This window comes from Protobothrops mucrosquamatus, unplaced genomic scaffold (genome assembly GCF_001527695.2).
Source record: "Protobothrops mucrosquamatus isolate PMUCROS unplaced genomic scaffold, P.Mucros_1.0 scaffold3146, whole genome shotgun sequence".
NCBI lineage: Eukaryota > Metazoa > Chordata > Lepidosauria > Squamata > Viperidae > Protobothrops > Protobothrops mucrosquamatus.
This window is the reverse complement of record NW_015389146.1, coordinates 49,837-73,213: the sequence shown is the minus strand read 5'-3', so window position 1 is coordinate 73,213 and position 23,377 is coordinate 49,837. Positions and strand designations below refer to the sequence as shown.

Sequence of the window (23,377 nt, the reverse complement as noted above, 5' to 3'; positions counted from 1 at the left end):
GTTTGTTTGTTCTATTTTTATTTTTAGCAGTGTTTCAGGAAGGAAAAACTGAAAAAGCCCCAAGGTCTCCCTGATGAGAAATACCATCTTAGGCATGCACGAAAGGGAGGGAGGAGGGAGTAGATAAAAGGAATGAATGGAAGGAGAAATTAAAAAGTTCCTTCAGCCTCTCTGCCCACAGAAGTCCCTTCTCCCCAACAGCGAGGCCGCCTCCGTTTCGCTGCCGTTGCACAATGAGGCAATTCATGGACCCGTAATATGGGCTGCCAAAGGTTGGCCTGCGAGGCACATTCAGACAGTTGCCTGGTTGAGTCGAGTTCCTACAGGGCGATGGTGGGGCCGAACACTCTTTCCAGCCATCGGTGAGAAATAAGGAACTTAATACAGATAGTCCTCCACTTAACAATAGTTCATTTAGTGACCGGCACCAAAACAAAAAGTGACATGACCGTTTTTCACACGATCAAAATTCAGAAGCTTGGCCACTGACTCACATCTATGACTGTTTCAGTCGTGTGATCCCCTTTTGCGACCTTCTGGCAAAGTCCCTGGGGCAGGGGTAGGCAACCTTGGCTCTTTTATGACTGGTGGACTTCAACTCCCAGAATTCCTCAGCCAGCATGGCTCAGCTTGGAAACCTCTCCCTTTCCCCTCAGCATGGCTGGCTCAGGAATTCTGGGAGTTGAAGTCATTACATCTTAAAGTTACCAAGATGGAGACAAACACTCTAAGGCAGGGATAGGCAACCTTGGCTCTTTTATGACTCGTGGACTTCAACTCCCAGAATTCCTGAGCCAGGCTTGGGGAATTCTGGGAGTTGAAGTCCACGCGTCATAAAAGGGCCACGTTTGAAGACCCCTGGACCAGACCTACCCAATTCCTGCCAGTGTTCTTGATATGTTTTATTTTCCAGCCCCCTAATCATCTTTGTTGCTCTTCTCTGCCCTCTTTCCAGAGTCTCAACCTCTTTTTTTCTATCGTGGTGACCAAAACTGGAGGCAGCATTTCAATTTTGGCCCCGAGGTATAAAACGGTACTCTTTCTCCCATCTCTGCTTGGACAGTGAGAATTCTGCTTTTTTTAATAATAAAAAAATATATACAGTGTAATTGATTTCTATTCTGTGTTTGGAGTCTGTGAGCCTTTTGCCAATGTGGGGAAGAACAGGGGTGCTAATCTCCCCACTGGGGAGACTCCCTGTTTAGAAAACTGCAGTGGTGCTTAAGAAAGGGGAAGGGGATCAGCGCTTCCTTCCACCAGCTCTGCCCCCTCCCTTCTTTTCTTTGTGCAGCAGCGGATTAAAAAATTAACTGTAGGTTGTGCAGCTTTCTGCCTTTCTGCCTTGGAGTGGGTCAGCCAGAAGATGGAGAGAAGGCTGGTCTTCTTGTTCTGCGGTGGAGCCCCCGTTGTTTACCTGTAGCAAAAACCCCAACTCCAAAGGCTGCCCCTTCCCCACGAGAATACAGATTGCTGAAACAAAGGAAGTGTGGGGGTGGGGAGGGGAGAATAGAAGCAGGTTGAATAGAATAAGGGAAGGGAAGGAAAGGGAAAAAGAGCGAAGGGAAGAAAAGAGGGAAGGGAAGGGAAGGAAGAGGGGAGGGGAAGGAAGAGGAGAGGAGGGGAGGGGAACAAAGAGAAAGGGAAGGAAGAGGGGAGGGGAAGGAAGAGGAGAGGAGGGGAACAAAGAGAAAGGGAAGGAAGAGGGGAGGGGAAGGGAAGAGAAGAGGGGAGGAAAGGAAAGGAAAGGAAGGGGGAGGGAAGGAAAAGAAAGGAAAGGAAGGGGGAGGGAAGGAAGGAAGGAATAGGAAAGAAGGGAGGGGAAGGGAAAGAAGAGAAAGGGAAGGGAAGGAAGAGGGGAAGGGAGGGGAAGAGAAGGGAGGGGAGGAAAGGAAAGGAAAGGAAGGGGGAGGGAAGGAAGGAAGGAATAGGAAAGAAGGGAGGGGAAGAGAAAGGGAAGGGAAGAAAGAGGGGAAGGGAGGGGAAGAGGAGGGAGGAAAGGAAAGGAAGAGGGAGGAAAGGGAAGGGGGAGGGAAGGAAGGAAAGTATAGGAAGGGAGGGGAAGGGAAGGAAGAGAAAGGGAAGGGAAGGAAGAGGGGAAGGGAAGAGGAGGGAGGGGAGGAAAGGGAAGAGGGAAGGAAGGGAAGGAAGAAAAAGGGAAGAAAGGAAAGAAGGGAGGGGAAGGGAAAGGAGAAAGGGAAGAGAAGGAAGTGGAAAGGAGAAGGGAAGAGGAGAGAAGAGAAGAGAAGAGCAGAGAGAAGAGAGTGAACAAAACAGAGTGGAAAATCCCAGACTCATAAACCGGGCAGAGGCCGTGGCTTAGGAAATAAATGATTGCACAGCAGGGCTCAAATACCTCCACTCGGTTCCTCAATTACCCCACTTCCTGGTTTCAGAGAACCGACTCAGCCCTCAAGGAACCAGGTCGGCTGGCTTAGCTTTGCATATAACATCTTGAAAAGTACCCAAGATCGGAACCGTGCAAGGTTAGCTTGCTTGTGCATGGCTGAGCCTTGAACCAGGTTAAGAGATGGCCAGACGCTGGGGGGGGGGGGTATCGCGGTCAAAGCATCATTCTTCCATGCCCACCCACCCCCCACCCCGCTCTTTTATCCTGGTTCAAAGAAGGGTGGAGCGTCAAAGGAGAAAAAAAGGAGAGGTAACTAAGGAAACCCCAGCAGAGTGATGAAGCTGGATTGTGGGACTCGGTTGATGTTCAGGCAGGGCTTTTGTGAATTTCAAAAGTATTTAGGGTATGCTTGTTTCTGCTTCACGCACTTTTAAGCTGGGCAATTTTCCTGCTGGCAAACCAGAACTTTTTTCTCTTGTCTTTTTTTTTTCCCCTAAAAAGGGCATATAATTTATGAGTGCCTACTCCCTCCCTCTCTCTCTCTCTCTCTCACTCAAAGAATGTCTGCTGCTTCTTCTTTTCCAAAATAAAATCTAGTATTTCTCTCTCTCTCTCTCTCTCTCTCTCTCTCTCTCTCTCTCTCTCTCTCTCCCTTCCCCCCCCTTTAAATTCTCTTAGCAGGCTGTGGGGGATTTTGCAAAAAGGGTTCAAAGCTGCAAAGCTACGCGGTCTTTCTTTCTATACCTTTCAAGCTTTCTCCCCTCAAGCATTGAAGAGCTGGAGAGCTGATTTAGTTGCATATATACTGGATTGTGGCCAACCCTCGTCATTGTGGCCAGCTTTTCACCCATTGCTCAGGCAAAACATCTCCAGAAAATCCGTATTCTCTAACCCAGTTAGAGCAATGGGTGAAAAAGATATTCATCTTTCGTTTCTATTTACTTTTTTAAATTTAGGATGAATTATACTCAGTCGTTGTTAAGAGTCCGGTTCTCGCTTCGCTCTGCCCCTCTCCAAAAAGGACAGGCCGTCCTTGCCTTACAACAGTTCACTTAGTGAAATGTTCAAAGCTACACCGGCGTTGAAAAAAAGTGACTTATGACCGTTTTTCAGAGTTAATGACCTTTCCAGCATCCCCGTGGTCACACGATCAAAATTCAGACGCTTGGCAACCAACCGGCTCATATTTATTTATATCAAGATCACGTGAAGTGTTAATTCCACTTTACAAGGCCTTGGTTAAGGCCACACCTGGAATACGGCATCCAGTTTTGGTCAGCACGATGTAAAAAAGATGTTGAGGCTCTAGAAAGAGTGCAGAGAAGAGCAACAAAGATGATTAGAGGACTGGAGGCTAAAACATACAAGGAACGGTTGCTGGAATTGGGGATGTCTAGTTTAATGAAGAGAAGGATGAGGGGGGACATCATAGCAGCGTTCCAATATCTCAGGGGCTGCCCCAAAGAAGAGAGAGTCAAGCTATTCTCCAAAGTGCCTGAAGGCAGGACAAGAAGCAAAGGATGGAAACTAATCAAGGAGAGAAGCAACCTAGAACTAAGGAGAAACTTCCTGACTGTGAGAACAATTAACCAGTGGAACAACTTGCCTCCAGAACTGGTGAATGCTCCAACACTGAACGTTTTTAAGAAGAGACTGGACAGCCATTTGTCTGTAGTGGTATAGGGTTTCCTGCCTGAGCAGGGGATTGGACTAGATGACCTCCAAGATCCCTTCCAACTTTATTATTATTAAATAATAATAATAAAGGTCATGTGCCCCCTTTTTGTGACCTGACTAGCAAAGTCAATGGAAGCCAGATTCACTTAACAACCGGGTTACTACCTTAACAGCTGCAGTGATTCACTTTACAACGGTGGCAAGAAAGGTCGTAAAATGCGGCAAGGTTCACGTAACAAATGTCTCACTTAACAACAGAAATGTTGGGCTCAATTTTGGTCGTATGTTGAGGACTAGCTGTGAATCATCTGTATTCACTGCAAAAGACCTGCAAAATGCATTTGCAAAACATGCTATTAGAGTTATCTTGATCAGGGTTGTCTTTTTTTTTTCCTTTCCTCTGCCAGCCCAGCCTGTTTTCTTCATTTAGGCTTCAAGGCAACCTGGAAAACAATTTAATTTGGATTAAGCATTAGCTTAATGCTTTCCTTTTGAAGCAATGGTGGGCCAATGCAGAAGCTGGTTTTTCGGCTCTTGCCGCAGTGAAAGTTGTGGTCCTGTAGTGATAAAAATTGCTAAGTGGGCTGTTTTGCTCTCCTGAAGTTGCTGGTGGAAATCTAATCCATCAGCCGATCAATAAAAGCCTACTTCCTTTTGACAGTTTATGTTTTTAAAAAAGGCTCTTGCATTTTTGGAGCAGAGAGGATTTTGCTTATGATCAAGTCATCATGAAAATGATTTTTCAGGTGAAAATAAAGGATTAAGTAACTTTGTTATATAAAAAAAACCCCTGCACTTTTCAACCCCAACAATTTTTAAAAAAATGTTTTATGATTTTTGAAGCTGCCTTTCCCCTGTTTGGTGGGTTCTTATTTCTAATGTAAAATACTGCTCTTCCATTATAATTGTTTTCCCATTGCTTTTTTAAATACACATTGGATAATTTCAAAAGAGAAGGTTTGGCCTCTTGAACTGCAAAATCAAGTTGGGAGAAAAAGTCGAACAAAGAAAAATAAAATATTTTCCCCTCTTGTCTCCATTACAATTTTGTAAAGCGGGATTGGGATCAGACCAAGCACTATTTAGCAAGGAAAAGGCCATTGGAAGGCTCTGCACCAGCTTAGTTTACAGCATCTTACATGAAGATTTAGGAATTAATTTGGCAGATAATCCGGAAAGTCTTTAATTTCCAAAATAAGCCTCGAGTGACATCTTCCCTCCTTTAAAATAATAATAATATGTATTTGTTATGTATATGTAGGGGTGTGGGTCTATACATACGTTGTATATAGTATGTTTTAGGTGTGTTTCACTTTGAAAGCGGGCAAATTTCATTTTTGACGTGTGCCATTGTGCCCACAGTAAAAAAAAAATGACAATAAAGGTTATCTTATCTAAAAAAAAAAAAAAATCTCATTAATTCACTTTCTCCCCCAGTTTCTCTTCTTCCTCCCTTTCCACTGTCTTCAAACTACATTTCCCATGCACCCCCGGGCCAAGAGGCGACTTCCCATGAGCCTTTTCAACAGCCCACGAGGAGAAAGGCGTGGGGACAAAAGACAGCTCGTTTTATGTTTTTAGTTATTCCCGGCGGGACCAATATACATAATTATTGATTGATTTATTTAAAAAAAAAATAACAATAGTTCGCGGGGGGTTTTTTTGCGCCCGGGAGGAAGGCAATGAGAAGGCCTCCCGTTTCTATGGCAACCACGCCCCCTTCGCGCGCCCGAACGCCATTCCTCCGAAGGGAGAAAGCGGCACGGAAAGAAGGCGGAGAGACTCGCTTTCCCGGCAGGCCGCGCGCCTCCAGACCGGAAGAAGCTCCTCCTCGGGCGGTGCCTTAAAGCGGAAGGGCCAAGGCGGGGCGGGGCCACAGTTCCTTTCGGGCCTCGCCAGACGCAGCCGACAGTCGAAGCCGCCGCGGAGCTGACGAGGCCAGGAAGCCGCCCGGACCGCCGAGAGCACCGCCGCCACCGCCACCGCCGCCGCCTCCCTCTTCTCTTCGCCGCCTCGTCCTTGTCCCCCCCCTCGCCCGCCCGCCGCCATGGTAAGACCCGCCGCTCGCCCCCTCTCCACCCCCCCTCCGCACGTTAGGCCGCCATCTTGTCTGCCGGCCGCCATTTTGTGGGGGCTTCCTCGGGGAGGCGGCGGGGGGGAGGCCGTTGTACCCCCCCAAGTATCTTGGCTTCTCTAAGGGCGTTTCATTCAAGCCCCCCCCAATATCCCCTTTCCCGGGGCCTTTTCCCTCTTCCCCCCCCCTTGGAGCTGCTTCTCCCAATTTCTGGGGGGGTCTCCTTCCTTGCCCCCCCACCCAGGGCGTCTGTGCCCCTCTTTTGTGCCCCCCCATCTTCTTCCTCAGTGCCTTTTCTCTCACAGCCCCCCCCAGACCGGTTTCTCCTAATTTGGGGGAGGGGGCTGCTTTCTTTCTCTCCCCCCACACACACCCTGCAGGTCGGGGGGGGCTGAAGGAGTATCCTCATGACCCCCCACCTTAGAAGGGACGATACCTTCTTTCCCCCCCATTGATAACTTGTGTGTCTGGGGGGGGTCTCCTTTCTTCCCCCCCCAACCTGCAAGTCGTGGGGGGGGGAACTGAATGAGTATCCTCATGGCTTTTGTGCCCCCTCCCCCATCTTATTCTCCCGTCTATTCTCTTCCACCCAATTTGGGGATGGTCTCCTTCCCCCCCCTCCAAACATGGGGGGGGAAATGTATCCCAATGGCCCCTTCTGTGCCCCCCCCCACCTTGGAAGGAATTCGCTCCCTCCCCGTTGATGACTCTCTCCCCCCCCCTTTAACCCAGCTCCCTCTTCTGCCCTAATGCCTCCCTGGATTTTTTTTGGGGGGGGAGAAGCCAAAATGCAACCCCATCACCCCATTTCTCTTTCTTCCCCCCTCCTTCCTTATCCTCATCTTTACTCCCCCCCCCAATTTCCTGCTGGATTTCATTTGGTGACCCCAAGTTGTCCTCTTTTTTTCACCTTTTTCTTGCTGCCTAAAGAGTGGGGAAGAAAGACCCTGAACCCCCAATGTACCCTCTAAATGGCTTCATTCCCCCCCTATAGTCTTTACAAAGGGGGAGGAAGAGGCTCTGTTCCCCCCCCCAAAAAAAAATTCTCATTTTTTTTAATTGTTGCCTAGTTTTCTCCCCTTTGCCAGGACACTAGCCCCGCTGTTGGGCAGTTTGGTGGCTTTGTGGTGTATTCCCCCTATTTCCACCCCCCCACCCCCCCACCCCAAGTCATTGTCCACCTCCAGCCCTGGGATTCATCGGCCTCCCCAAGATGGCTGGAAGACAAGGGGCTCATTATCCCCAGCCATGCATCCCTGAGAAGGATGTCCCCCCCGTGTCTTTGCACGCCTGCGCTTGAGGGCTGTGCTGTACAATGGAGGCAGGAGAGGAACATGGGCCGGCATGATCGGAGAGTCCTGTCCGGTCGGTGTGGGCCGGCTGCTGTGCCGTGGGAGGGGATGATGGGAACTGCAAGCCCTGTCACGAGTGCGGGGGGGGGGACGTAGCCCTGCACTGTGTGATGCGCGTGGAAGAGTGTGAGTCCCTCCCCAGTTCTCCGCTACTGATGGGGACTGTAGTCTCTGTACCTTTCCAGGGATCACAAGCTCCAACTTCCATATATGGGGAAGAGAAAATAAAACACAGAATATCCCTCTGGGTGTTTAGGAGAACAAAGTGTGACGTGTGTGGAATTGCTGCATAGCTGTACTATTGTTTCTGGATTTCCTCCCCCCCCCNTATCCCTCTGGGTATTTAGGAGAACAAAGTGTGACGTGTGTGGAATTGCTGCATAGCTGTACTATTGTTTCTGGATTTCCTCCCCCCCCCATTCTTCTCTCCCTGCATCAATTCTACACCTGCACCCCTCCCTCTCCCCCCCCACCAGCCAGCCAAAAGACCCCTTTGAGTGGTCTTTGCTGGCCTTTCTCTTTGCTTGCCCCCCCCCCCCCTTATTTTCTCTCCAGCCTTTCAGTGCTGCCGTATCTTTCCATCTCCTCTTTGCTTCTTGGTTGAGTGGGGGGGGGGCGGGGTTGGGCTAGCAGACCTCCAGGGTCCCTTCCAGCCGTGTAATTCTTATGTTCTGTGCATGGTAAACCCCCCCCAGGCTTCCCTCTTCTCAACTCCCCCCTCCTGAATTCTTCTCCCCGTGCCTCTTTGCCTCCATCTCACACTCTCTCTGTCTCTGCAGCTACCCGTTTGCCAGCCTCCGCCTCCCCCCCTCTTTCTGCGGCAGGGCGCCACTTCCCCTTCTGGAGCCTGAGCACCCGTCTGCCGAGCTGGCGGCTTCTTCGGGCCACCTGCTCTTTGCTTCGGCCTGTACTTTTCCTTCCGCCGCCTGCTTCCTTCCTCCCAGGGAATCTGGAAGACAGGGGTTGGCAAAGGCGGTCAGCGGTTCCCTTCCTTCCTTCCTTCCTTCCTTTCTTTTTCTCTCGGCTGCTGCCACGCCCCGCTCTCCTGCCTCCTCTTCCCCAGCCGCTTCTGGAGCTGAGTTTGCCCTGGACCGCTCTTCTCGCGAGGCTAGGAGAGCTTCCTCTTCGGCCGGTCCTTGTGAAGAAAGTCTTTGCTTTTTAACAGGGCTGTGGAGTCGGTAGATAAATGTTCCGACTCCGACTCCTCAGTTTTTTATACTTCCGACTCCGACTCCTCTGCATTAATATGCGAATGTATTTTATACATTCCTTGAAGGAAAGAAAGGCAACATACATGTCATTACCACAGGACTACTGGCTGGGAAGCCAACAGTCTACTGTTATTGAACAGTTGAAGCAAAAGACAAACACAATGAAAACAACCAAGTTTTATTAATTATATGGAAAGTATAAGTATTGCCGCTCCTAATTGTGCGTTGCGTGCCATATAGTGAAGCACGTGAAAAGCATGCTTCTTCACGGTCACTTAACGTGTTCGTTTTGCGGTTACGTGAGGCACTGCATGCATTGGTCTTTATTCTTACAGTAGAGAAGTCATTAATTATAACTTTTTGTGAATTGGGACATTTAAACTTGGTTTTTTTTTTAATTCCAATCTAAATTTAGTAGGAGTCGGTGCATTGTTTGCCGACTCCGACTCCAGGTACCCAAAATTGACTCCGACTCCACAGCCCTGCTTTTTAATGAAAGAGGTTGAGACTTTTGATGGAGCCGGCTGGAGGAAGCCCCCCCTTTCATCCTGCTGGGTTTCCTGAACAGACTCTTCAAACTTTCCCTGCCCTCACGAAGATTGTACGGATGGGGAGCTGCCTTGACATGCAAGTGCCTAAAGACACACAAGCCACGTTCTGTGGCCTGGTTGCCATCATTTCGATTGGCTGGGCTCCTATCCCGAAGAACAAATAGCCCGATCCCTCTTTTAAGCCCAGCCTAACACCTTGTGCGAACTCAGCCGCTGCTATCCCGAAATGGGTATTCTACAGAGAGACTTGTGAGATCTCGGTTGATCAGTTCCCTTTTCACAGCTAGCAATGCTCGGCACCGTTGTTACCGCCAGGCCGAGGTTTGCCCAAACGGTCCTCGGTGGAAAGGAGGTGGCAGAGTGGGGGTGGTGCAGCCTTTTGTGGCAATCCAACCCTTGTCTTGGTATCGCAATCTGAAGGGACCTTGGGGGTCTTCTAGTCCAACCGCCTCTGCTCAAGCAGGAGATCCTGTGCCCTTTTGAACACATGGCTGTCTTAAAAAACTTCCAGTGATGGAGCACCCACCACTTTTGGTGGCAAGCTATTCCACTGGTTAATTGTCCTCACACTGTCAGGAAGTTTCTCCTTAATTCCAGGTTGCTTCTCTCCTTGATTAATTTTCCATCCGTTGTTTCTTGTCCTGCCTTCAGGCACTTTGGAGAACGGGTTGACCCCCCTCTCTGTGGCAGCCCCTCAAATATTGGAATATTCCGTGAAATAGGGTAGAACCTTTGAAGAGCATCCCAAGCTGTCAGTTGTGGTTTGTAGTCTAGCGTATTACGGGAATCTTCTGATCAATGGCTTGTTCAATAAACCTGGTTTAGCAAACCACGACTTAAAAACCTAGCCCGTGCCTGCAATCTCCCACTGCTTTTTTTTGCCTGTAGTAATCTTGTACAGGTCATCCACTTGTGATCACAACTGAGGCTAGAATTTCCATGGTTAACGTCTGATTTTACAACCTTTTTTAAAAACAAAAAACAAAACCCGTGGCCGTTATGCTGCGACCGTCATAAATGCATGTCGGTTGCCAACGGCCTGTGTTTTAATCCAATGACTGTGGTGTGTGTGTGTGCTGCGGGATTCATAAGTATGAAAACGGGTCCGAAGTGGCATTTCCCCCCCCCCCATGCCATTGTTAACTTTAAACGGTCGCTAAATGAGTGTAAGTTGACTACCTGCCTGGGGAATTCTGGGAGTTGAAGTTCCACCCATCATTGCCCTGCTCTGACTGCGTATTGTGGCAGCCTCGCGGGGGCCGGCGCTGAGCGTGTCTCCCCTGAGCGTGTCTTCTTTCCTCCCACCCACCCCCCTCTGCACAGGCCTCGGGGGTCACCGTCTGTGACAAAGTCATCCAGGTCTTCAATGACATGAAGGTGCGCAAACACGCCCCCCAGGAGGAGCAGAAGAAGCGCAAGAAGGCCGTCATCTTCTGCCTGAGCGAGGACAAGAAGAAGATCATCCTGGAGGCCGGGAAGGAGATCCTGGTGGGCGACCTGGGAGACACCGTCGACGACCCCTACCTGCACTTCGTCGCCATGCTGCCCCCCAGCGACTGCCGCTACGCCCTCTACGACGCCACCTACGAAACCAAGGAGAGCAAAAAGGAAGACCTGGTCTTCCTCTTCTGGTGAGGCCCCCTTCCTCTTCTCTCCCTCCCTCTTCTTCCTCCCTTGCTCTCTTCCTTCTCTTTCCCTTACTCTGTTTTTCCTCCCTCTTTCTCCTTCCCTCCTTGATCTCTCCCTCCCTCTCCTTTCCTTGCTCTTTCTCCTTCCTTCTCCTTTCTTCCTTCCTTGCTCTCTTTCTCCTTCCTTACTCTTTTTCCTCCCTCTTTCTCCTTCCTTCCTCTCTTTCTTTCCTCCCTCTTTCTCCTTCCTTCTCTCTTCTTCCTTCCTCCCTCCCTCTTCTTTCTTTCCTTGCTCTCTTTCTCCTTCCTTCTCTTTTCCTTCCTTACTCTTTTTCCTCCCTCTTTCTCCTTCCTTCCTTGCTCTCTTTCTCCCTCCCTCTCCTTCTTTCCTTGCTCTTTCTCCTTCCTTCTCCTTTCTTCTTCCTTCCTCCCTCCCTCTTTCTCCTTTCTTCTCCTTCCTTCCTTCCTTGCTCTCTTTCACCTCCCTTCCTTTTTTCCTTGCTCTTTCTCCTTCCTTCTCTTTGTCCTTCTCCTCTCTTCTTCCTCTCTCCCTCACTTTCTCCTCCCCATTCCTTCCTTCCTTGCTCTCTTTGTCCTTCCTCCTTTCCTTCTCTCCTTCCTCCCTCCCTCCCTGGCAGCTTCAGGTGTGGCCAACCTCCCCTTCCCCCCCCCCCAGACCCTTGTCTCGGTGACTGAAGGCTGAATACTCTGAGCAGAGAAGCTGCTTTCTTCCCTATTTCGGGAGCTTTCCCGGTGGCAATTCAACCAAGCCTGCTTTCAGGGGCCTGAGCTGGCTGGAGTGCCCCCTTGCTGGGGGGGCGAGACTGGCGTCTTACCCCCAGCCTCTTATCTGAATTGGTGGCTTCCTCTTTCTGCAATCAAAGCTGCTTGGACGCGTGCCATCCAGGAAGTTACTTTCCTCCCACCAGCATGCGAGCTGGGATGCGGACCACGACTGCCCCCCCCTCTGCTATTGGCACCAAGAGCTGCCCTCCCCATCTTTAAAATTAAAGCCCTCTAGGAAGGCGGTCCCTTTATCCTGCCCTGCTCGCCTCTCCCTTCCAGCCTTCCCGTAACTGGGGAATAGACTTCTAGACGGCAGCTTCACTCCCAGTGTGTTACGCCAGGGCGCGAAAACAATAATTAACTTGGGTGATCTGTATAATTGAGGACTTGGAGACAGGGGTGTCTGGGGCTGGCCTCGCTCTCAGCTCCCCGTCCATTGGAGCCTGGGCGAAAAGAGTGCGCGGGGGAGAGTCTAAACAACATCCTGCTGTTCTCCTGCAAAAGACCACCTTCCTTTAAGTCAGGGGTCTTCAAACCTGGCCCCTTTGATGACTTGTGGACTTCAACTCCCAGAATTCCTCAGCTGGCTGAGGAATTCTGGGAGTTGAAATCCACAAGTCATCAAAGGGGCCAAGTTTGAAGACCCCTGACTTAGAGGAATTCTGGGAGTTGAAGTCCACAAGTCATCAAAGGGGCCAAGTTTGAAGACCCCTGCTCTAAGTGCTTCCATTTTAAAGATGCATCGCTTCTTGACTGCAGGCACGAGGCCTAGCCTGAAAGTGGCAAAGCTGCTCGGCTCCCTGTGTTAAATCTCTCAAACAGCAAGGCTCGTGGTGGGGGGATGTTGTATAGGGTCTCGGGGAATGTTCTCCTGAGAAGGCCCCCATTTAAGCCAGGATGGCGCAGTGGTTAGAATGCAGCATTGCAGGCTAACTCTGCCCGGAACATCAATTAAATCCTGGCTGGCTTGAGGTTGACTCGTCCTTCCGTCCTCCTGAGATCGGCAAAATGAGGACCCAGATTGTTGGGGGCAAGAGGCTGACTCTCTAAACCGCTTAGAGAGGGCTGTAAAGCACCGTGAAGTGGTAGATAAGTCTAAAGGCTATTGCTCTTCCATCACTGGTGGCGCAGTGGTTAGAAGGCAGGGTCGCAGGCTAATTCTGCCCACCGCCAATAGTTCGATCCTGACCGGCTCAAGTTGACTCAGCCTTTCGTCCTTCCGAGGTCGGCAAAACGAAGACCCAATTGTTGGGGGCAAAAGGCTGACTCGGTCAACCGCTTAGAGGGGGGCTGTAAAACACTATGAAGCGGTATATAAGTGCTGTTGCTACTGGGGGGGAGGATTTATTGATGAATGACATCCTCCACATTGGCCGTTTTTGAAAATCCTCCTTCCACGGCATGAGAGAGTCGCCTCGTAGGGAGACACGGGGAGCATAAATGTTTAATAAATGAAAATAAATGGCGAGCTGGCAGGGGAGGAGGCTAGGAACACAACCCTGTGTGTGAATGCTGCTGTCTCGTCCCTGCAGGGCACCGGAGAGCGCTCCTTTGAAGAGCAAGATGATCTACGCCAGCTCCAAGGATGCCCTCAAGAAGAAATTTCCAGGTGAGAGCCGGCAGGTGTGAGCGAGCACCTCCGACGGGGGAGGCAGGGCGGGCGCCAGCAGGCTTCTGGGAGTTGAAGTCCACAAGTCATAAAAGGGCCCCCTTTGGGGTGACGGGGGACCCCGCTGAACCAGGGGTCCCCAACCGTGGCGACTTTTAAGACTTGTGGACTTCCGAGCTGGCTGAGGAATTCTGGGAGTTGAAGTCCACAAGTCTTCAAATGGCCAAGGTTGTGCTGAACGACCTCAAATTGTGCTTCACCTCAAGTTGTTCTTTTCTTGCACCTGTCATTGGAGGCTTATATAAAAATGGCGCAGCGTGAGAAAGTTCTCTGCTTCTCCCCATTGGCTGGAGGGAGGCCCAACTTTTGTGGTTAGGAACAAGAAGCATGTTGAATGAAATACAGGCAATCCTCGACTTAACCACAGTTTATTTAGCGACTGTTCAAAGCAGGAGTCTTCAAACTCTGGGCCCTTTTAGGACTTGTGGACTACAACTCCCAGAATTCCTCAGCCAGGCACGGATGTGCCTGGCTGAGGAATTCTGGGAGTTGAAGTCCACAAGTCCTAAAAGGGCCCAGTTTGAAGACCCCTGCTTCAAAGTGACAGCGGCACCGGAAAAAAGTGACCCATGACCTTTTTTCACACTTTACGGCCGTTGCAGCCGCCCCACGGTCATGGGATCGCTTGGCAACTGACTCCTATTTATGACGATCACGGTGTCTCCCGGGGTCGTGCGATCCCCTTTTGCGGCCTTCCGACAAGTGGGGAAACCAGATTCACTTAACAACCGTCTTACTGACTTAACAAATGCAAACGGCTCACTTGACAACCCTTTGGCTCTCCCTTCCCAGCCCTGACTGACTTGTGTGGCTAGTCCTCAACGTACAACCACAATTGAGCCCCACATTGTATGCTGCCAAGTGAGACATTTGTTCAGTGCATTTTGCCCCATCTCAATGGCCTCCCTCGCCACCGCCGTTAAGTGGATCATCGCAACTGTTAAGCTAGTCCCACGGCTGTTAAATGAATCCAGCGTCCCCCATTGACTCTTGTCGGGTAGGTCGCCAAAGGGGATCGTGTGAAACACACACACACACACACACACACACACACACACCTGGGAGACACTGCGACCATCACAAACACGAGCGTCTGAATTTTGACCAAGTGACCTCAGGGATGCTGCAACGGTCACAAGTGTGAAACATCACCTTTTTCATGGCCGTTGCAACCTTGAAGGTCACTAGATGGACCGTTGTAAGTCGAGGACTGCCTGTGCTTTTTTTTTTTTAGCTTGAAAGCATTTTTACGCCCCCTTCAAGGCTCCGTGCAGCCCTGCACCTATCCCTATCTGCATGGATGGCCTTTATTTTGAAGGACCCTGCTAATTTCTTTCTTTTTTTTAATTTAGTATGTGTGCACCTATATGCTTTTCCCAGCTCTATCACTGTGGTCCCGGTTTCTCACTCTGGCTGTTTGGGAAAAATTAATTGGGTTGGACTAGAAGACCTCCCGGGTCCCTTCCAGCCCTAAGACAACCCCCCCCTCCATCTCACCTCTCCTTCCTCTCCCTCGCAGGCATCAAGCACGAATGGCAAGCAAACGGCCTAGAAGACATCAAAGACCGCCAGAGTCTAGCAGAAAAGCTGGGGGGCAACTGCGTCAGCTTGGAGGGCAAGCCCGTGTGAGACCCCCCCCTCCTCTCCTTCCCAGGTCCCCTGTCGTGCCAGTGACTCTGGAGCTTCCATGTTAATGGCCCCGTGCTACTGTTGGGGGGTTGGGGGGTCCTTCCTTTTCTTGGTTCCATTCCAGTTGTTGTTTTTCCCCCCCTTCCCTTCTCATCTTCCCGGCCTGGTGCTCTCCCCTCCTGTCTCAACAGCTGGCCTGCAGGGCTGCTGTTCGAATTTTGCCAAATGCTACAGCTTCTTTTCCCCCACTCCTTCCTTCCTTCCTTCTTTCTTTCTTTCTCTCTCCCCCCCTTTCCAAACCTTTGGGTTGATATTCCTAAGGGGGGGGAGGGGGTGTCTCCATTCCTCAGTCTCTTCCTTGGTTTTCTTGGTCCACTTCTCCTCCTCCAAGGATAACGATGGCGGTAAGCAACCGACGGTTGGGATAATGGGGACCCGAATTTCCAGAATTAGTCCATTTTCCAGTGTGTACAAAAGAGAAAAAAGTTGTTTTTTTTAAATGGGTCTCTGTACGTGTGTGGTTTTTTTTTGTTTTGTTTCGGTTTTTTTTCCCGAGAGAAAGCGTGGAATGGCATCTGCGTCCCCAGCCCCCTTTCCCCGTGATGGCTTCCTCCCCCTTCCTCTTCTTAACTGCCATAGTAGCTCTGTGCTTTGTCTGTAGTACTGTGTACAAATAAAATATTGTGGAAAAAGAAAAACAGTTGCACCCATCTCTACGTTGGGGTGGAATTAACAAACGTATGGAAGCAGCACCACCAAGAACCTTCGGTAATAAAATAAAACAAAAAAAAGTTCTACCTTTAGCATCTCACGTCGTTTTATTTGCGTGGCTTGGGGAGGGGGGAAGGAAGGGGCTGGCGTCAAAATTGGGGGGGGTGAATCTCTTGTGGATGGAGGAAAATATTTGAACTGGGGTCCTTGGTGCTTTCTGAGCTTGGCGGGTTCCTTGCAGACGTTTCGCGACCCAACCAGGTAACGTCGTCAGTGCTAGAAGGGTTTTGTTCATTCCAGCACTGATGAAGTTGTCTAGTTGGGTCATGAAACATCTGCAAGAAAACCACAAGCTCAGAAAGCACCAGGGACCCTGCAATCCTCCACCACTCCACACACCCCACCACCACCGAGTACTGATGATGTTACCTAGTTGGGTAACAAAACATCTGCAAGAAAATTAACCAAGCTCAGAGACCCCCACAGTTAATCTCTTGCCTTGAGTTGGTTGAGATTGTTTGATCAAATCCTACTTCTGGGTGTGACAAAATTTCCCTTTTTCCTCCCCAATCCCCAGGGTCTTATCTCCCAGCTCTGGACCTCCAGGAATTAAAGGCTTCAATTTTGAAATGATGTGGATTTTCAGGTTAGCATTCTGCCCCATTTCAGTTTACACAGGGGGGAAAAAATGGCCAGTTAGATCCTTTTTCCTCTTAAACACCTTACCCATCCTCATTTAAATTCTACATTTGGTTAACAGTGTATTTCATGAAGAGTGAGCTAACAATTTTGCCTTCTGGTTTTGCCTTTTTCAGAGCGATTTTTCCTCTTAAAATCCTCAACCTTGGACGCGTGGACTTCCAACTTCCAGAATTTCCTTCGGAGTTGAAGTCCACCCACCGAGGTTGAGAAGTTTTTAAGCTTCAGGCAGGCAGGAGCAGATTAAACTCAACAAGTTTCTGGAACATAGTTAATATCAAGTTAATATCTAACCAGGCTGCCTTCAGGGGTTGGGCGCCAGTCTCCAGCAATAGTTAATCGAGGTTTCTCTCTGGATCGTCAAGCTCCCATTTCACTAAACGGATTTCCACACAGGCTGAATAGAAGCAGCCTCACTTCGTTCCCTCTCCAGATGGATCCACCCAGGTCCTATTTTCTATTCTATATTTTACTCTATTCTATTCCCATTCTCTATTCTATTCTTCTATTTTCTGTTCTATATTTTACTCTATATTCTATTCCCATTCTCTATTCTATTTTCTGTTCTATATGTCACTATATTCTATTCTATTCCCATTCTCCTATTTTCTATTCTATATTTTACTCTATTGTAGTCTCATTCTCTATTCTATTTTCTGTACTATTCTATTCTGTACTATTCTATATTTTACTCTATATTCCCATTCTATTCTATATTTTACTCTATATTCTATTCTTATTCTGTTCTATATTTTACTCTATATTCCCCATTCTCCTATTTTCTGTTCTATATTTTACTCTATATTCTATTTTTATTCTATTTGTGAGACGATCATGGTCCACACAAGATTTGATAAGAGGGAACCTTCAGTTTACAACCAGTTCATTTACTGTCTGTCCAAAGTTACAACAATCTCGAAAAAAGTGACTGACGACCCTTTTTTTTACACTTCATGACCATTTTCAGCATCCCCAGGGTCACGTGATCAAAATTCAGACACTTGGCAACGGGCTCATATTTACGACGGTCGCTGCGTCCCGGGGCGGGTGTCGCACGATCCCCTTTTGCGACCTTCTGACCGGCAAAGCTAATGGGGAAGCCGGATCCACTTTGTTACTGACTTTTGACACGGTGAAGTGGCAAGAAAAGGGGTTAAAATGGCAAAACGCAACCAGCGGTCTCGCTTAGTCTCAAAAACCTTGGGCACGCTTGTGGTCGTAAGTGGAGGACCGTCAAGCAGACTCGGAAGCCGAAGACTGCAAAGCAGGCTGCCCCTTGCGCTGACAAGCTCTGATGAGGTTGCAAAGATCCATTGTCTGGTGAGAGCCAGTCCTTCTATTTGCCCAAGGTGGCTTCTTTAGCCTTGCGTGACCCACGGCACAGTCTCCCAGGGACGGACCCGCAAGACAAGCTGGCTCTAACGTAATAATCTCAGTTCTGGGAGGGGCAGGGCCTTGCCGTCCTCGGCCCTATCTGCCTTACGCTCCTTGGGTGCGGCTAATCCGGTTCCTGCAGCCGCACCAGGGGAGACCAAAGTCCTGCCTGGGTGGGGCTCCCGCTATCGCGATCATTCACGGCACCTGGGGCGCCCTGGAGCTGAATTACACCTTGGTGCAGCCCGGGCTGCTCCTCCTGGTACGGCAGCGAGGCACCAGGTGGGAGAGGAGAAGTCGGCCCTGCCCGATGGCCTTGGAATGAAACGCCTGGGATGAATCCCTGCAGGAAGAAAGCCCACCTCTCAGGGCTGCTGGTGATATCTCCACTTGGAAGGAGGAGGAGGAGGAAGGAGGAGGACAATTATGGGGTCCTTGGTGAGCTCTGAGCTTGGTGGTTTTCCGGCAGACGTTTCATGACCCAACTAGGTAACATCATCAGTGCTCGAATAAGCAAACTCCCTTCCTTCTAGCACTGATGATGTTGCCTAGTTGGGTCATGAAACGTCTGCAAGAAAACCACCAAGCTCAGAGAGCACCAAGGAGCCCACAGTTGTCCTCCTCCTTCCCCTCCTCCTTCCCCTCCTCCTCCTCCTCCTCCTCCTCCTCCTCTCCACAAAGCCCCACTCCCTTCTAGCACTGATGATGTTACCTAGTTGGGTCATGAAACGTCTGCAAGAAAACCACCCAGCTCAGAGAGCACTAAGGACTCCACAGTCCTCCTCCTCCTTGTAAACCCCAAACCCTTCTAACTGATGATGTTACCACAGTTGTCCTCCTCCTCCTTCCTCCTCCTCCTCCTCCTCCTCCCTGCATACCCCTTCCATTCTAGCACTGATGATGTTACCTAATTTGGTCACGAAACGTCTGCAAGAAAACCACCAAGCTCAGAGAGTACCAAGTCCCCCCCCCCCCAAAAAAATCTCTGGATTGACTGAAGTCTCTATGTCCCTTCACATTTGTGACACTAACCTATTCCAACATGTTCTTTTCTCCTTTGCTCTATCTTCCCCACCATCCTGCGAGGTAGGCCTGAGATTCACCAGTCGTTTGCATAGTCCGAAGGACAGTTGCATTTAACGAGGCGGAAGAATTCATATTTCAATGAATAATGCCATTTAAATAATGACTGTGGACATTTGGAAGTGCTTAGCAATGATAGCTTTGGCTATTTCATTAGGCTTTTTAAATTGCGAAGGCTTGCGTGCTTAATGGGGAAAAGAGCACGCGAGCTAGTATCGTTTCAATTAAAGTGAAAACGAGCAAATTATATATTTCGTACAGGGCAGAGTGACTTTAAAAGGAGGGCAGCAATGCACGCTGCAGGTGGTTTTTTTATATGTTGCATTAAATCCTTGATGTGGATTATTTGGTTTTGGGTGAGCAGAGGGTGCAGCCACAGCCAATTATGGTTTGTTTCATAAACTGTGGTTAGAGAAACACGGTTTAGAGAAATAGGCAAGCTGAATCAGCATACTGCACCGTAATTAATCTAAAATTGAAATCTTTCTGTGAAAGAAAGAAAAAAACTGCATGCTGCTATATTACTGTAGGCAGAACAATTGCTCCAAAAATGTTGTGGTTGGTGTTTTTTTTTTTTGCTTGTTTGTTAGGAAAAAAAAAATCAGATTCCTGTCTATTCTCACTTCGATATCCAGTTCACATTGCATGCATTGAGTTCGACCATTTTACTAAATGCCACCAGTCCATCTGTGTCTAGTCTAACAAAGAGAAGGACTAGGGGTGACATGATAGCAGCCTTCCAATATTTGAGGGGCTGCCACAAAGAGGAGGGGGGTCAACTTGTTTTCCAAAGCACCAGAAGGCAAGACAACAATGGATGGACACTAATCAAAGAGAGAAGCAATCTAGAACTAAGGAAAACTTTCCTAACAGTGAGAATAATTAGTCAGTGGAACAACTTGCCACCAGATGTTGTTGGCTGCTGGTTTTTAAGAAGAGACTGGGACAACCATTTGTCTGAAATGGTATAGTTTTTCCTGCCTGAGCAGGGGGTTGGACTAGAAGACCTCCGAGGTCCCTTTCAATTCTTTTACTCTGCATTCTGTCATTCTGTTCCTTCAATACAGTGACCAACTCTTAACCACAACCCCTGCGAGGTAGGCTACATGACCTCACTGTTTCCTCTTTAGCTCCACCAATTTTGCTCAGGGGGCTTAACCAGGCCTCCAGCACAGGACTAGCTAAGCTTTACGTCACTTTCCAACCAAAAATCTCATGACTATGGTTATTTTGCTGTCGCCTGTTCGTCAGCCAGGAAATTCCCACTGGAATTCAGCTTTGCAAAAAATAATAATAATAAATAAAAAAATTGCTTGTTCCAAGCTGATGTCATTCTTTCATTAACAGTTCCTAACCACCACCATTCCTAAAACTCATTGCAGGGTTTCGTGTGTTGTGTGAACCCCTTGTAGCTTGTTCAGGAAACCAAGGTTAAGCAAACCCTGATGCTAGATATGGTAGACCTCTTCTCCAAAGCACCCAAAGGCAGGACAAGAAGCAACGGATGGAAACTAATCAAGGAGAGAAGCAACCTGGAACTAAGGAGAAACTTCCTGACAGTGAGAACAATCCACCAGTGGAACAGCTTGCCACCAGAAGTTGTGAATGCCTTGTCATTGGAAGTTTTTTAAAAGAGACTGTACCACCATTTGTCTGGAATGGCATGGGGTCCCCTGTTCAAACAGGAGGCTGGACTAGAAGACCTCCAAGGTCCCTTCCAACTCTGTTATTCTCTTACAATGGACAGGCAGCGTGTCGTTCCCACGCTAAATCTTTGAGCAAACGGGTGTATCGGTTTCATGTAAATCAAATCTCCATTTTAGGGCATCAAGCGTGCTCAGAGCAAACTCAGTTCCTGAGCATGTGTTGAAAGACTCGACTTCCTTTCCCCTCTCCTTGTTCTGAGCTTGTGGTTTCAACCTTCACAACCCAAATTGGTTTCTCTCTTGATGATGCACGCCAGATTCCGTGCTCCGTGGCCGAGTTACTCAAATGAGTCATGCATTGCATTTTGCCCAGGCAGAAACCCAGGGTATACCTTAAAAACAAACAGGGGAAAAAAAAAAAGGTTTAGACTAGAGGGTGCACCAAAGCATGCACAGAGTTCTCCCCCTATCTGCCACTTTTGGATGCAAAATGTATTTATGCGAGAGAGGTCCATCAGGAGCGTGCAAGCCCTCTCTCCAAAAATGTAGGAATTCAGTTTAATTAGAGAAAGGAAGTGAGGTCACCCGTTGTTTAAAAATTGTGTTGTGCTGCCCTCTGGAGGGGATGCAAAATTCGCTACAAACCCGAATTTAACCACTAAATTTGCTTTTTTTTTTTTTTTTTAATCGAATCCAATCAAGTCTCCTTCTTTTTCATCGAAATTCCAGAGAGTAGCAGAACTAAGTACGTCTGGCAGGCTTAAATGAGATGGGACGCTTTTGAGGGTCCGCAGGATGGCGTGATATAGTCAAGGCCACGGTTTCCCCAGTTGCAATGTATGGCTGTGAAAGTTGGACCATAGGAAAAGCTGAGCCCCAAAGAATGGAGGCCTTTGAACTCTGGTGCTGGAGAAGACTCCTGCGAGTCCCCTGGACTGCAAGGCGATCCAACCGGTCAGTCCTGGAGGAGATCAACCCCGACTGCTCTTGAGAAGGCCGGATCCTGAAGTTGAAACCCAAGTCCTTTGGCCACCTAATGAGAAGGAAGGACTCCCTGGAGAAGAGCCTGATGCTGGGAAAGATGGAGGGCAAGAGAAGAAGGGGACGACAGAGAAGGAGGTGGCTGGATGGAGTCACTGAAGCAGCAGGCGTGAGCTTCAATGGACTCCAGAAGATGGTAGAGGACAGGAAGGCCTGGAGGAACGTGGTCCATGGTGTCATATTCTATTTTATTCTATTATTCTATTCTATTCTGTTCTATTCTATTCTATTCTATTATTATTTTCATCCATTCTCTATTCTATTCTATTCTACCCCGTAATTCTATTCTATTCTATTCCCATTATTCTATTCTATTCTATTCTATTCTATTCTATTCTACCCCGTAATTCTATTCTATTCTATTCTATATTCTATTCTATTCTATATTCTATTCTACCCCGTAATTCTATTCTATTCTATTCTATATTCTATTCTACTCTACTCTACTCTATTCTATTCTGTATTTCTATTCTATTCTATTCTATTCTATTAATTCCCATTCTCTGTTCTGTTCTGCACATTTTTCTAGACATACAGTTTTTGCAAAACTGAACAATTAGATCACCCCAGAAGCTTCTGCTGCAACGGAGGCAACGCCTAGCAGGAAGATTGTGCGATGGAAAAGGGAACAAGTGTGACGCCGTTTGTCAAGGATAACCAGCTGGCTTGGCAAAGCCGAGAAATGGAATTATTATTTTTGCTTTTTTTTTTTTTTTCCCCACCCGAGCAAAGCTGACGGAGCAGTTCTCCTATCGAGCAGGAAAGAGATGGAATCGCACAATTCCCTGAGCTCCTTCCGTTCTTCAGCGCCTTCGGCTGTTTATAAAGGAAGACTTTGCACTGTTTGTCAAGCAAATTCGGGCACTTTTGCTCAAAAATAACCCGGTGCTTGGCTAGGCTAGGCTAGTTTTTGCAAACCCTGTGAGGTTGGTTAATATAGGGAAGTTTCTGAACCTTGGCAGCTTGAAGATATGTGAACTTCAATTCCCAGAATTCCCCAGCCAGCATGGCTAGCTGGGCAATTCTGGGAGATAAAGTCCACCCATCTTAATCCATGCTGGTTGGGGGATTCTGGGAGTTGAAGTCCACCCATCTTAAAGCATGAAGGCTGGGGAATTTTGGGAGTTGAAGCCCTCCCATCTTAAAGCATGCTGGCTGGGGGATTCTGGGAGTTGAAGCCCACATATGTTAGAGTTCCCAAGACTGCGAAACCCTGGTATAAAGGACAACAAATTTTGTGAACCCAGAAAGTGGATTAACTAAATAACCAGTTTTGAGAATAGAAAGACAGATACACAGGGTGTCTTTGTATGTGTATATAGGCAATACAAGAAAAATCCAAGCCACATCTGCGTGGGTGGGTTCCTGGCTGAGTTCTTTCCCGAAATTTATTGTTTCAAATGGCAATAAATAATGATAACCTTTGTAGGAACTGATCCTTATCTAAGCTATGTGACCGGTAATAAAATCAGCTCATCGTGCAAGAAATACGATCCTGTTTTGTGTTCCTGGGTCAGTTCATCACAAGGACAACTTGGGCTTCCCAGTCTTAAGCTATTCTCTTTTAGCTGCCATTATTAAACTATTATACAGGTAGTCCTTGATTTATAATGACCATTGCTAAGCAAGTCGGTCGTTTTTTTAAGGGATTCACTGCAGTTGTTAAGCAAATCACAGGGTCGTTAAGCAAATGCAACTTGGCGGATCCCTTTGACCCCTGGATGCTGCAACCATTGTAAATAATTGCCAGTTGCCAAGCACCCAGATTTGAGCATGGGTAGGCTGCAATGGTCATAAGTGCGAGGACTGATCATAAGTCACTTTTTTAAAGCCCCTACCTAACTTAAAAATACCCCCCAAAATAGTCAAAATAAAACCAGGTCAAAAATAGGTGAGATG

The 23,377-nt window shown here is 48.3% G+C and overlaps 1 protein-coding gene across 1 annotated transcript; it reads left to right on the top strand.

The window, feature by feature from the left end:
- Nucleotides 1-6,011: 6,011 nt before the first annotated feature.
- Nucleotides 6,012-15,725, top strand: CFL1 (cofilin 1). The gene is made up of 4 exons (XM_015826469.2): nucleotides 6,012-6,074; nucleotides 10,536-10,843; nucleotides 13,159-13,235; nucleotides 14,815-15,725. The coding sequence occupies exons 1-4, from the start codon at nucleotides 6,072-6,074 to the stop codon at nucleotides 14,922-14,924; spliced, it is 498 nt and encodes a 165-aa protein (XP_015681955.1). The 5' UTR covers nucleotides 6,012-6,071; the 3' UTR covers nucleotides 14,925-15,725.
- The last annotated feature ends 7,652 nt before the right edge of the window (nucleotides 15,726-23,377 follow it).